Source organism: Dendropsophus ebraccatus, chromosome 11 (assembly GCF_027789765.1).
Source record: "Dendropsophus ebraccatus isolate aDenEbr1 chromosome 11, aDenEbr1.pat, whole genome shotgun sequence".
In the NCBI taxonomy this organism is placed as follows: domain Eukaryota; kingdom Metazoa; phylum Chordata; class Amphibia; order Anura; family Hylidae; genus Dendropsophus; species Dendropsophus ebraccatus.
In genome coordinates, this window is record NC_091464.1 from 18,021,584 (window position 1) to 18,036,820 (window position 15,237).

The following is a 15,237-nucleotide window of genomic DNA, read 5'->3' on the forward strand; positions in this document are numbered from 1 at the left end:
TTGGAGAGTTCTTTGTTCCAAAGCTTTAAACTGGTTATCCAGTGTTAGAAAAACCTGGCCTTCTTTGAGAGACAGCACTGCTCTGTTGCTGGGGCTTCAGCACTCCGGCTGATCAGCTCAGGTGTTTGATATAAAGTTTGTGCTGACTTGCGTCTGTCACCACCAGTCAGCTTCTCTTGTATTGTCGCGGTTGAAGCCTCAGTCCCAATAATACCAGAAAAAATAAAAAATCCAACAGCACCTTGGAGATACTCCGTAAATAACCAAATTTAGAATAATAGGATGCACGCAGGAAGGCTCACAATCCTTGGTGTGAGTGCTGACAACTGTAGAAAGAAGGAATCCCCACAGCATCGAAAGTACAAATGGTGTTTATTCACACATCAGGGTACAGAAATGCAACGTTTCGGCCTCCTGGCCTTTGTCAAGCATACAGATACAGTGTTTACAGATAGTATATATACATGTGCAGTGATAGAGCCTCAGTTCCTGAGTGTTTTCTTGACCTAGCGTTCCTTCTGATTGTAATTCCGGTTCTTAGAGTTTGGCTTTGGCTTTTTGACTACTCTTTTGACTACATTTTCTTACTGCGATGACCGGTTGTTGCTGACTCGGAATCATGACTTTGTATTATTGTCTTTGTCTGTCTTGTCCTCGTTTTGTGTCACACCTGTGCAGGCCAGGGACTGTCGACCAGTTACCCGCTGCCATTTATGGCAGTTGCAGTAAGCAGGCAGGGACAGCAGAATGACTGTCAGTGCTAGGGTATCACCTGTCCCCAAGTCCTGACATAGTATGAATGGGCCCTAAAGGGGAATTTCCAGGTCAACTAATAAAGGTAAACTTGTAGGGCATGCAGTTTTGCAAATACATTATTTAGCAAGTTTGCCTCCTTCTGCCACTATGTCTGCTACCCCCTCCCCCCCATTGACAGCTCATTGTCCATGTTACTGATCACCTCCCTGCTTATATTATATATATTACACTATATCACTATACATAAACACTATGGGGGAGATTTATCAAACATGGTGTAAAGTGAAACTTGCTCAGTTGCCCCTAGCAACCAATCAGATTCAGCCTTTCATTCCTTACGGACTCTTTGGAAAATGAAAGGTGGAATCTGATTGGTTGCTAGGGGCAACTGAGCCAGTTTCACTTTACACCATGTTTGATAATCTCCCCCTATATCTATCTATTTTTTAATTTATTTATTTCCAATTTTCCAATTATTCTATGGAAAGAGTTAAGCAACCCTATGAAACAGCAGGAATATTCTGGATGAATCCTTGTAATCTGATAACTCCATTTGTTCCAAATCTGTCACCTGCCATGTGCCATTGTACATGCTGTCCCTAGGAGAGCGTTTGACACTCAGGCATGTTATTGTGGTGATCTCATGAGTTATATTTTGCTTCATTGCAATGCAATTACCTCTGAAGTTATGTGATGATCACAAGGATATAGAGTAATAAAGGGTGAAAACTTGATTTCAACAGTGAAATTTTAGCTTAAAGGAGGACTCCGGGCTGGGAGGATTTTTTTTGGCAGAGAGAGGTGTTCCCTGCAGCAGAGACAGAGAGAGGCAGGAGCGGGTAGCTGTTTGAACGTACCGCCCCGCCTTTGCTTCTCCCTGCTGCGGGGAGAAGCTTCTCCAGCTTGCCCCAGCTCCCTGGACTCTTCTCCAAGCACCTTTGTTCCTTTGCTGGCAGCGACCTGGGGAAAGCAAGGCCCGTTCCTGCCTCTCCCTCCGCCACCGCTGCAGGGAAAACGCTGTAAAGTAGCGGGGATTGCTGTCATTATGACGGGAATCCACACTCCTTTACAGTAAGTAGTGGTACTAGATACACCGCTACTTACTGCTAATCTTTACACTCTGTGGGCCGGGCAGCTGACTCATGCAGTGTAACAACCAAATAAACATGGGAACATACAGCTCAGCAGCCTTCCAGAACTAATATATATATATATATATATATATATATATATATATATATATATATATATATATATATATAAATAATATAATATAATATGAGTTCCTTCAATCCCACCCTATATGTTTCCAGTACAGGACTGGCTGACTTCCATATTATATCATACACTGCAGCAAAGGGAGGTTTTGTTGAACATATTTTATTCCTTAGTCCTGTTACTCATAAAGCACCAACATATTCTGCAGCTCTGTACAGGGATCATTAACACTAACATTATCTTATCATTTACACTAATGAATTTCTATTGTCTTTGTAGTTACACTGCACCTACAGACAACAGACTACAACATAACTGCTATACTCTGTTTACAATGAACACAATAGCAATGTCTATGCAACAAAACAGTATTGTATATGGGATACAACAGTTGTGGACAGTTGTTTAGCACCTGCTCTACTAGAAGGCAGGGAGAATGTGTGTGTGGGGTGAGGGTACTAGTTTTAAGGCCCACTTGTCCTGTCTCTTTGTTCCCCTGGGCCCTGACACTCGCTGCTCAGACCATTTTTTATTTTCCAAGGGTGGACAAAGGTCTTTTCTAGGGTCTTACCAAAATTTTAGCAGTAAACAAACTGATGGAACTGAAGAACTTCCAGTTATCACAACCTACAAGCAGTGGCATAGCTACCCCACACAATTGCTACAGCCCCCCCAGCAAAGCGTGCTCTGCCTCCATGGTAGCTACGGGTCACAGCACCCACAACTGCCATTACTGGCTTGGCAAGAGGCAGCATTGCACCTCCAGCCAAGAGGCACCCCCCCCTCCCCCATACTCACATAACCCAGCCCAGTCCCTCGACTTTCGTTTTTCCAGCTCACATAACCCAGCACCCCAATGATATCACTCTGGAATCTGGTAGAACAGAAAGCCGCTGGATTGCTCTGGGTCATGTGAGTATGGGGGGGCCCCATACAGGATTCATGGGGCCTCGTACAGTTTCTTGCTATGAGCTCCCATGAATCCTAGCTACACCCTTGCCTACAAGAAACACTATAAATCAAATTTCTCCCTGAGAAGAGGGGAGAACATAATGCTGTATAGAGGGGAGAACATAATGCTGTATAAAGGATGGACCTGAACAACCACAGTCACAACAGAATAAAGGCTGTATACAGTATTAGTAATTGTACTCACTGTATATACTGACAGCAGCTCCCTGTGTACTCACTGTATATACTGACAGTAGCTCCCTGTGTACCTCATAGAGCTAATATCAGACTCCCCTCCTCCAGGCTGGGCTGTCCTGCTCTGTGGTGTTTCTGTCCATAAGATGGCCGACATGGATGACCATGTGACCGTACCTCGCCCTCTATGTCCTCCATAGGCATATGGGGGCACAGGCTCAGTTTTGGAACACTGGGGAGCAGGACATAATCACATGCTCCTCCATGTCAGCCATCTTATGGACAGACTCACCACAGAGCAGGACAGCACAGCCTGGAGGAGGGGAGTCTGATTTTAGCTTTATGAGGTACACAGGGAGCTGCTGTCAGTATATACAGTGAGTACACTTACTAATACTGTATACTGAGCAATTATACTATAAAGTGGCCAACCCCTTTAAATTATTTTATACCTTTATATCCCCACACTAAAATGAGTTTTCCATTTATCTTTGAAGCTTTGAGTTATTGATTTGTTCCCTAGAATCATTAAGAACCTAGGAAGCGTTACATCTGTCTGTAATATAATAATATAATCCTATAAATTCTTACATCTTAGAACTTCTTATATCATCACAGTTATACAGATGGCGATGGAATTAGTGGATTTTAGAGAGTGACATTCAATAGCTTAAATAAATGAAGGTAACTTAACACTGAGGCTTAGGCAGCCAGACATAGCTATGATCACTTGGTATGTGGTTTCCCCGGCTCAGCACACTCTACACAGGGCCAATAGCTATCGCTGGATGCATATGCAGAAACATAAGCACATATAATATAGCATGCATGTCTATAAATACATGATTGATGTGTTTGTAAATATGATGGGCTAGACTGCTTTTTTTTTGGTTGTTGCATTTATTTGTAAACTTACAGGAACATACGTTGAATTATCCTGACTTTGGCTTCATATTCTTCAAGGATGAACTATGTAGAACAATGAAAAAATTGAAGAAAGTAGACATAAAAATAAAAGTGTGTGTGTGTGTGTAGGGGGGGGGGGCTTATGTAAATCAGGGGCATCTATGATAGCTAATACAACTACCTAAAGCTTGAGAACTGTAACCACACACTCTGGGTATATACGCAGGACGTTTTATCCATATATCAAACCTGAGATATTAGGTCGTTCTTGGGCTTCCAGCTGTCTGTCAGTGGAAGGATTACTCATCTTGTAAATTCCAGGTTAAAGGGGTTGTCGCGGGGCTTTGGTGCTGGGGCTGCAGGGAAGATGTCAGAGATATATACTTACCTGTCCCACCACTGTTGCCGGGTACGGAGCTTGCCCACTCAAGTGACGTGCCAGTCCCGATGGAAATTGAAGCTCAGTATAGCCAAAGTTTACCCAGAGTCTATGATGAGCTTCCATATATCTGGCAACGGCGGTGGAACAGGTCAGGTAAGTAAAGCTGTTGGAGGGCCAAATAGTATGTTTTTCTAACATTTCACTACCTGGTCGGCGCCAGCAGGGGGATCCCAGTGGCGCGGTAGATTTTTCAAAAGGCTGCCCAGTTCCTGTGATCGCTGCTGGTTTATTCATGGGCACTGGCACTGAGGCGCGAAGTGTAATAATCCCCCCCCCCCCCTTTATGACGCGGCCAGACTTGATAATAATGGAAGCACATCACAGAGGGGAGGAATTTGACTACACATCTCCAGTGCATAGAGCAGGCCGATGCACATGGAGAAACCAGGGTCGATGACGGAAACTGGGTGGCATTAAAAATTTACCGTGCCACCAGGATCTCTGCGATGGTGCCGACCAAGTACATTTGCTTCAAAAATCAATTTCTTACCTGATATAGATCATTTTTGGCAGGTTAGAACAAAAAAACTGCAAAAAAAACAAACAAATAAAAAAAAACACTGCTACATTGCGTCATGGCTATGGCCCAAAAAATTCATAGCGTAAAAAATACCCAGTGCAAATGACTTTTTTGGTACAAATTGAATGGATACAGTTTGGACTGTAGTATCAAGTGCTCAAAGAGCTTGTGAAATGGTATGACCCAATAAATTTCAGTAACTCTCTACTTTGTCAGATGGCAGTGGCTTACAATAAGAACTGTAGCAGGGAATGGCAGGGGGGCAACATAATGAGGTCCACACTTGTCTCCTGAAGTACTGGTTGCTGATTTGCTTAGACTTTCCAATATTATTTATTCTGCCTTAGCAGCCATATAGTGATGTATGGAATATTTTATTCATATTACAACGTTCAGCCAATGAAAGTGCTGGTGACTGCTGAGTAGTTTGATACTGGAGGTTGGCACTCTATTAAGTGAGGTTCTTTCCGATGGCAGTGTTTCCTGGCTAATAAAATGGAATAACTTGATGATATTTTGTTTCTCACAGTCTTTACACGGAGTTATTGGTTTATAGCTACAATTAGATACCCGGGGGTATTTTTAAGCTATGGCTGGGGAGGGGGTGGTTATAGACAGCGGGTTCCAACGCCAGGCCCCATTATACCTGTCCCGTGGCTGCTTCCTGGTGTGAGCTGCGGTATGGGATGTGACGTCTCAAGGCAGCTCAGCCATTCAGTGGCCGAGGCGGGACTCTGCTACGGGCGTGAGACGGGTGTACGGGGCGGCGCGATCCGGGACCCGGCGCTGGAACCGGGGAGGTAAGTGATCTCCGCCATCTATAACCACTAGCCATAGCTTAAAAATACCCCCAGGCCGGAGTAGCCCTTTAAGCCTAGGGACACCTTTGAATGCATTTTTTAAGTAATTGCACTCTACATATTAGGCTATGTTCACACAACGTATACTTTCGTAAAATCAGGGCCGTTGTACAACGTTCATTGAATAGCGGCCGTAGAAAACCAAGTCAGTGCACACTGTGGAGCGAGCGGATCAGGCCACTCGTTCCATAGTGTGCAGTAGAGTGTTCTGATGCGGGCGCGCACGGATGCGCCCGCATCAAAACCCTGCGGCAGAAAAGATCCGGCCGGTCTCTTTATTATTTTTCCCATAGATTCTTTTTCTATTAATTGTAATATCCACGGCTCTTTGGGACTTTAATGTGTGCAAGCTGCTCTCACCGGAGCGGTCCCGCACATATGTATAGGCTATGGTGTTTTTTAGTGCAGCAGAAGACTTTCATTGAAGTCTATGGAAGAAAAACGCCACAGTTTGCTGGGGGAAAAAGATGCCACACCCTCAGCGTGCTGCATTTTGCAAAAACTGCCACCGAGCCGCAAAAACGCCAGAGAAGAAAGAAAAAAGGCAAACAAAAAAACAAAACGACATGTGGGCAAAGCAGATCATAAACTTCCCTTGACTTCCAGCTAACATCCGGCTGCTGGCGTTTTTACTTAAAAAAAAAAAAAAGTGTGAAGCCTGAGGCTGGTCTCATGTGGCAGCTTTTGGGAAACCTGCCAGTGCAGTTTTTGTGCCAAAACCAGAAGTGGATCCAACTGTAAAGAGATATCCTCCTTTTATATTTTCCATCCTATTTAAATCCACTTCTGCTCTTGGCACAGAAATTGCAGCGGCAATTTAAAAGAAAAAAAAAATCTGCTATGTGTGATTCCAGCCTAATAGTTTATGAGATGTGGATGTTTCTGGCGGCACAATACAGTGTTTCCCCGAAAATAAGAAAGTAATTTTTCGGGGATGTCTTATTTCTTCCCCCAGCCGCTCCCTGGAGCCCCTACGGCATACTCACCAATGTCCTTAGTGTAGAAGTGCAGCAGGACCCAGAGAGTGCGGTAGGACATGCATCAGGTAACCTCCGGCGGGCATCTGGAAGTGCGGCAGGACGTGGACGTGGGGACCATGGACCAGTATGCCTGCAGCCCTGGCTATGAAGGTCCACAAGGTGATTAGATGAGGACGGCCTTAGTTTTGTTTTTGTTTTTTTTTGGGGGGGGGGGGCTTATTTTTGGGGGGGATGCCTTATTTTAGGTTAGTTGGTAGGCTAGTTGGGGTGTCTGTAGAAAATAGTTTTCATGTTATGGTATCCTATCACCACAGACACAACAGGAAGTCTCAGCTCAGTTTTTGCCCCAGTGGTGAGAATGAAAATTACAAGATCTCAGGATTATTTTATAATATAGATAGAAAATGGAAATTTAGAAAAAATGTCATCAAAAATTCTTAATCAGTTTAACATAAAAACATTTAAACTAGAAGTCATTTTCTGATGACACCTTCCCTTCAAATATGTTAAAGGACTAAATAAGGTTCAGGATTATAAATGGGTTAGACGAATGTCGACTATCTAAGTGCCAAAGGGGTTAGTTGGGGGAAAGGTCTGAAGCAACATGAGAAAATATTACTTTACTGAAAGAGTAGTAGATGCTTGGATCAAACATCCAGCAGATGTGGTAGGTAAATCTACAATAACTGAATGGAAATCTGCCTGGTATATACACATATATCTATCCTTAAATAATAATAATAATAATAATAAGAGAAATACTAAAAGGACAAACTAGATGTCTCCATGTTTCTATAGTAATTTTTAAATGGCATTTTTAATTTACAAGGCCCAATACTAATAAATTTTACAAAACACCGGTGAGGTCAGAATGCTCACCAATTACCTTGATAAATGGCCTCAGCAAATTTGAAATGATGCCTGCAAAATTATAGAAACTGAGCAACTGAGGCCTGTAGAACTCTAGGGCCACATATAGGATTGTCTATAGAAACTTCAGAATGGAAGCATGGAGATTTTCTGTTCTCCCTGTTTTATGTTGGGTTTGTGTGGGTTTCCGCTGGGGACTCCAGTTTATTCCCAAACTTCAAAACATGCTGATCTGTGAATTTTAATGATGTGAATTCCCTACAAGCAAGGGCATTCACATTTTGAAAAAATGTAACTACATTTTGGTGTTTTTTTTTATTACTTTTTTTACAAATACACGCTGTATTGACCGAAATTTACCACAAACATTCGATAAAGTGTGTTATAAAAGACGGCCACTGTGTGGCACTGTTCCTGCACGAATTATCCTGATACAAACGCCATGAAGCGCTTTATAGTTTACAGCTCACTTAGAACAAGTAGCGTTGCCCCCTCGACTATATATACGCTAAAAAACAAGCTAAATAAATATATATTCTGAAAGTGTTTATAGTTATAAAGCTATGTTTACCCAAGGTACAAACAACGGACGTGGTTTAGTGTTAAATAACGGCCATCCACTAAAGAACTGCCATTGTGTGTACATAGTCTAAAACATAGCGGCCGTAGAAAACCCTGTCAGTGCACACAGTGGAGCGAGCGGCTCCGTCCCGCTCTATAGTATGCAGTGGGCCCGCATCAGAACTCAACGGCGCTAAAGGTCATCCGGCCGGTACTGCAGTACCGGCTGGGATGATCTTTAATGAGACCGGACGTTCTGTGACCTGGATGGGTCACGGAACGGCCGGTTTCATACCAAATGTGAACATAGCCTATGCATGCATACAGGCCATAGAGGTTCTTGTGTATTAAGCAAGCATACAGGCCATAGAAGTTGAGTGCATTACTTTTTTCTTCGAAACCAATTGTACCTCCTGATTTTCTACTGCTCTGGACAGTTCCTGACATGGACAAGAGTGGCAGCAGAGAGCAGTGTGCCACACTGGAGAGAATACACCACTTCCTGCAGGACATGCAGCAGCTGATAAGTACTGGAAGACTGGAAATTTTTAAATCTGTATAACTTTCTCACACCAGTTGGTTTGAAACAATTTTTCCCTCTGGAGTTCCCCTTTAACACAGCCTATATTTGATTATCCTATATATATATATATATATATATATATATATATATATATATATATAATCCCTTTTTTTATAAGTATAGCCAACATTTCCTTTCAGCTTTCTTCTATAGATTTGCTTTAGTATAATAATAATTGACTTAATTTAATTAATTTAAAAAAATTTAAGAATAGATAAATTAAAGGTCGACTAATGATTGCCACATTTACCTTCTTCACAAATAAACAAGCAGATAACATTTTTTTTTAAATAATTATTTAATACCATTAATAATCAAAGGCATAAAATGGTCTCAAACGATATCCATGTATCTACCGTCTTTACAGGAACTTTACAGCAATATCGACATTTACAGTTAAATAGGTGGTAACAGTAGTTGCATATAAACATAAGGCCCGAGTCATTTACACAGATCCGTGGAGCACAGTAAATGTGTACAGTAGTAAATGACTACATCTGGAAAATATGCTACCGCATGCTACGTGCCATTACCTCTGGGAAGGCCACATCATACAGTCTATATCACTCAGTACCATATCCTTCATTGTATAAACTACAGAATGACTCCAGTCATTGGATGATGGAAGAAAACCCGATAGGACCCCAGTGATGACCAGGCTCGTAAAACACACAATGAACACATTCATTATTCTATGTTTCTCAGTAATATCATATGCATAATTTCCAACTGACTTTTTTTTAAGGGGTATTCCACTAAAGAGCTAAAAATTGAAATCCTCCCAACCAAGCCATATCCCATCTTTCTAGCTGCCGCCATTCCTGAGCTACAAGTTTTTCTAAAAGCCGGTGTTTATCCAAAATGGCGTCGGCCAGAAAACTACATTTCCCAGCATGCATTGCACCTCAGAGCCAACTCCCAAGTATCTGCCTCATCTTGCAGTATCTGCCCATCACTGGCTTAATCTGCTTCTGTTTTACTGTATCTATCACTATATCTGTTTATTTACATGCCACTCTTATGGGAGTGTGGGGTACTGTCAGTGTGGTTAGTTGTGACTCTGGGGGAATTGAGGGGGTTGCCTTGGGTCAGGTTCCTTAATTGTATCCTCTCTACAGCACACTTAATAAAGTTAAGCAGGCTCCATTGTAGTAAAGTTTAACAGGATTTATTCAGGTATATTCTCTGTCACTGTTTCTACCTCACAAACACACAAGACATTGATTTATTTTACCTCACAACTCACTGACTGGACTCCATTCAAGATTCTTCTTTCCTTTTCCCTATACTGCTCTGGAGGCTGTCACTGTTTTGTTATTTCCCTGCCCCTTGGTCAGGTGCTAACTGACTGGTGTGATGTCAGTGGTGGGTGGGGTTAGAGATTAGGTTTTACAGCTTGCCTGGCAACAGAAGAGACCAAGTTCATGTAACTTTGGTCTCAGAAGGGAGGGGGAGAACAGAGCAGTGAAGACCCTGTGGAGCAGGAAGTAAGGATTTTCTACAGCTTCCGGATCTGAGTCAGGATGAGCTGCAGACAAACGGTCCAATTCATGTAATAGAAACCTATTACTCACAAGCTTAGATTATGGGTGGGGATTGAACAGGGTTAAATTTTATTAAATGGAGTACCCCTTTAAACTTTCCCATAGCTGTCAGAAGTTGAGTGGTCACATGACCGGTCTCATCTATACACTGACAGTTACTGAGAGAAATGCATACAGATGTGGGAAGAAAAAACCTCTGCCTCACCTTGAATTTTCTCAGATTTGCAATATTTCTTTTGGTTTAAAAGTTATCCAAAGTTAGAAACATAGAAGATTGTCGTCAGATAAAGACCACTGGGTCCATCTAGTCGGCCCTTTTAGAGCTCCCTTCTTATTATCTTAGGATAGATATATGTTTATCACAGGCAGGGTTACATTTAGTTATTGAAGATTTATCAACCACATCTGCGGGAAGTTTGTTCCAAGCATCTACTACTCTTTCAGTAAACTAGTATTTTCTCACATTGTTTCTGATCTTTCCCCCAACTAACCTCTCACTGTGTCCTCTTGTTGTTGTGTTTATTTTTTTTAAATAAATACACTTCTCTCCTGAATCTTATTAAGTTCTTTAACATACTTAAAGGTTTCAATCATGTCCCCCCTTTCCCTTCTTTCCTCCAGACTATACAGATTCAAATTCTTAAATCTTTCCTGATATGGTTTATTCCTCACACCCTCCACCATTTTTGTAGCCCGTCTTTGGACCCGTTCAATTTTATCAATGTCCTTTTGTAGATGAGGTCTCCAGAACTGGACACAGTATTCCAGATGTGACGTCACTAGATCTCTATACAGCGGGATCACAATCTGCCTCTTCCTACTGGTTATACCTCTAGCTATACAGCCCAGCATACTATTATATATATACAGCCCAGCATACCATTATATATACACCCCAGCATACGATTTGCTTTCCCTACTGCCTGGTTGCACTGGTGACTCATTTTAAGTTTGTCAGAAATCACTGCCCCTAAATCCTTCTCTTCTGAAGTCTTTTCCAACACAGAACTGCCAATGTGATCCTCGGATAGAGGATTCCTCCTCCCCAAGTGCAGTATTTTACATTTGGAACCACTGAACTGCATTTTTTTTTTAGTTTGGACCACTTATCTAGTGAAGCTAAATCATTTTCCATATTACTCACACCTCCAGGAATATCAGCCCTATTGCCTAATGTATCATCAGCAAACAGACAAACTTTACCCACCAAACCTTCTCCTATGTCACTTACATACATATAATAAAGAACAGGACCCAGACCAGACCCTTCCGGCCACCACCTGTAACCAGTCTCTGCTCGGAATATACACCATTATCAACAACCCTGATATCTATCCTTCAGCCAATCACAAATCCAATGAACTATCCAGGGATTATGTCTAATCCTCAGTAACCTCTCTATCAGCTCTTTACGGAGAGCTGTATCAGTCCAGATAGGCGATATCCACAGCACCAAGTTTAGAAGTTATCAAAAGTTCATAATGACTGGATCCAGTGCCTTCATCTCTATGTTCAGCACCATGGACAACACATTAAATGCCGTAAAACTCGCTGTGCAATCCTTGCTACCACGTTTGGGGTTGACAAGTTGAGATATTGCAAATATGAGACAAGTCTGGTCGTTTTTGATACACTACCGGAAAACTTTTACACTGGAAGAACTTACCCTTGATCCAATATGGTGGCTTTTAAGATGGCGGACATATGTATAGCCTAAAAGATACCCCCCTCCTCCCCCTATTGCTTGCTGGGATATTCACATAAGTCATTTTCCTTATCATTTCTGAAATAAAAAGGTGTCCTTACACTTTTGACTCTCCCTGTACAATATGGCATGATGAAACAGATCTCTACTGTGTGAGATCTGGTATTATAACCTTTATCAATTTGCTTACTACACAAAATCAAGCTTCTTTCTATATAGTCTTTATGAAAAATTTCCTACCATTTAGTTTCTGTGAAGTCTGTGTTACTCTTTTACATAACTGGCTGTATCTGCCATAAACATCAGTGTACAGATGGAGGAGAGAACTACATGGGGAATCATACACTCCTCAGCATCAGTGTCTGTCAATGAAAATTAAAGGGGTAATGAACAGGCTCCTAGTGTACCCCAAAGGACCTTCTCCTGGGCCTAACTATATCATGATTTATACCCAGAAACTGGCATCAACCATGCAAAAATCTACACCCAGTTTTTTTTTTACAAAAAAAAAAACAAAAAACAGTTCACCTCTTTTTATCTACAAACAGCGCCACTCCTGTCTATGGACTGTGTCTGGTATTGCAGCTCAGCCCTAATACTTGAATGAAGAAAAACTGTAATATCAGACACAGCCTGAGGAGCAGGATGGCGCTGTTTCTGTACAAAACGATATTTTATTCTGAGACAACCCCCTTATTGAAGTACATGGCAGACAACAAGTCAAATCTACCTCCCTGTAATTAAACTAGGATGTATGTTTTAACTAATGAAGGAACCAACAATTTTGACATCAAAGCAAGAGGGCAGCACTCACTTCCCATGTCTGACCCCATCAGAACCCTACAATTGGAAGGCTGTCTACAAATAGAAAACTTCTGTAATCGTCAATCTGTAGTCAGACAGAAAGTTGCATAAAAAAAAAAGCATTAAAAAAATGCTGTATAGGCAATTCCATAAACCCTTAGAAAATAGTGGCTCCACGAGGGACTTTTCTTTCTTTTTTTTTAAACTTCAATAACCTTTGTATCTAGCAAATTGCATAGCGGAATAGAAAGCACAACTTATAGCACTTGGCTTATTTTACATACAGTAGCTTGGTTACAAAAAAAATAAAAATAATTGGGAAGTTTGTCCAAGCTGATAGGTGTCTAACAGTCCCTGTGCCAGCAGGTGGCGCTGTCATCCAGATTGGGAGAGAAGGCACGATGTATCGGATGATCACAACATATCTCTCGAATTGCGGATGGCACAACAGAGGACCATGCTAAATATCATGCCGAAGATCTGTAACAAAAAGAAAGAATAATAATAATAAAATAATAATAATAATAATAATAATAATATAAATAATAATATAAAGACGTAAACGTTATCAATTAACCCATCTATGACGCAGCCCAATATGACCTAAATAACCGGGCGTCAATTTTCATTTATGCATTGTCCTTCTCTCCTCCTAAGAGCTATAGCACTTTCATTTCTTCATCTATAAGTCCATGTTTTTTTCAGGCGCCTTTCAGTCTACCATAAAATGTTTGACTGAACCCCCAAAATTTTATTTATGGGGTTAAATTGGGGGGAAAAAATCTATTTTTCTTTTTGGGTGGTTCCTGTGTCTACGTAATGCACTTTACAGTAAAACTGGCAAAATATTTTCATTCTATACGTCAGTTCAAACACAGCAATATGCAGTTTATATAGCTTTTCTTATGTCTTACTGTTTTTGTTTTTTTTTTACAGTAAAACTTTTTTTTTGTAAATAATTATGATTAAAGGGGTTATCCAGCGCTACAAAAACATGGCCACTTTCCCCCTACTGTTGTCTCCTGTTTGGGTGGAGTTTTGAAACTCTGTTCCATTGAAGTAAATGGAGCTTAATTGCAAACTGCACCTGAACTGGAGACAACAGTAGGGGGAAAAGTGGCCATGTTTTTGTAGCGCTGGATAACCCCTTTAAAATTGTCCTAGTGTGACACTTATAACGGTTTTATTTTTTCAGTTACGGGGATGTATGGGGTGTCATTTTTTGCACCATGATCTCTAGTTTTTATTAGTATCATATTTGTGTAGATCAAACATTTTGATCACTTTTTATTAATTTTTTTCTGCTATATAACATAAAAAATCAGCAATCCCGGCGCTATTTTTTGTTATTGCTATTTTTAGTTAATGCTGTTCAACCTGTGGGAACAACATTGTTATATTTTAATAGATTGGACAATTCTGCACACTACGATATATAATGTTTGTTTAAAGGGGTAGTGCGGCGCTAAGTAACTATTCACAAAATAACACATATTACAAAGTTATACAACTGTCTGTGAATGGCCCCCTTCTCCGTGTTCCCCCACCCTCGCACGTGGACCCGGAAGTGTAGTGTACCATACATACCTGACGCGCGTATGACGCGCGTATGACGTAATCTTCGGGAGGCCGTCTGAATCATTTGCGATTGGCTGAGCACAGTTATGCTCAGCCAATCGTGGCTGAGCAGCCGATGACGCTGCAGAGGGGGGCCGGCATCAGGGCCGGCCCCCCTCTGCCGCGTCATTTGCTGCTCAGTCGCAATTGGCTGAGCACAGGGACAGCTGCAGCGATTCGGCCGGCCTCCCGAAGATTACATCGCTGACAGAAGATCGGGGTCGGGGACGACGCACGTCAGGTATGTATGGTACACTACACTTCCGGGTCCACGTGTGGGGGTGGGGGGAATACGGGGAAGGGGGTGATTCACATACATAACATACATTACAAAGTTGTATAACTTTGTAATGTGTGTTATTTTGTGAATAATTTCTTAGCGCCGCACTACCCCTTTAATTATTTTTACATGTTTTTATTGTATAATGGGAAAGGGGGGTGACTTTAACTTATTGGGCAGGGGCTTTGGCATATTTTTAATAAAAATATATATTTTTTAATTTTACACTTCTTAAATCCCCTTAGGGGACTATTATATGCAATCATTGGATTGCATATACTGTTCAATGGTATGCCATATTGATCAGTGTTATCGGTGTTCTTCTCATAAAGGCTGCCTGTGGTACAGAAAACAATCGGGACCAGTGGCGTAACTACCAGGGTCGCAGCAGTCGCCGCTGCGACCCGGCCCGCCACAAAGGGGGGCCCGCGGGGCCCGCTGGGCC

The 15,237-nt window shown here is 41.7% G+C and overlaps 1 protein-coding gene across 1 annotated transcript in view; it reads right to left on the reverse strand.

The window, feature by feature from the left end:
• Positions 1-13,068: 13,068 nt before the first annotated feature.
• The window catches only part of TSPAN2 (tetraspanin 2), a 126,786-nt gene continuing 124,617 nt past the window's right edge, over positions 13,069-15,237 (reverse strand). The window contains exon 8 of the mRNA XM_069945111.1: positions 13,069-13,375. Coding sequence (XP_069801212.1) covers positions 13,310-13,375 — 66 coding nt within the window. The 3' untranslated portion in view covers positions 13,069-13,309. The remainder of the gene's footprint in view (positions 13,376-15,237) is intronic.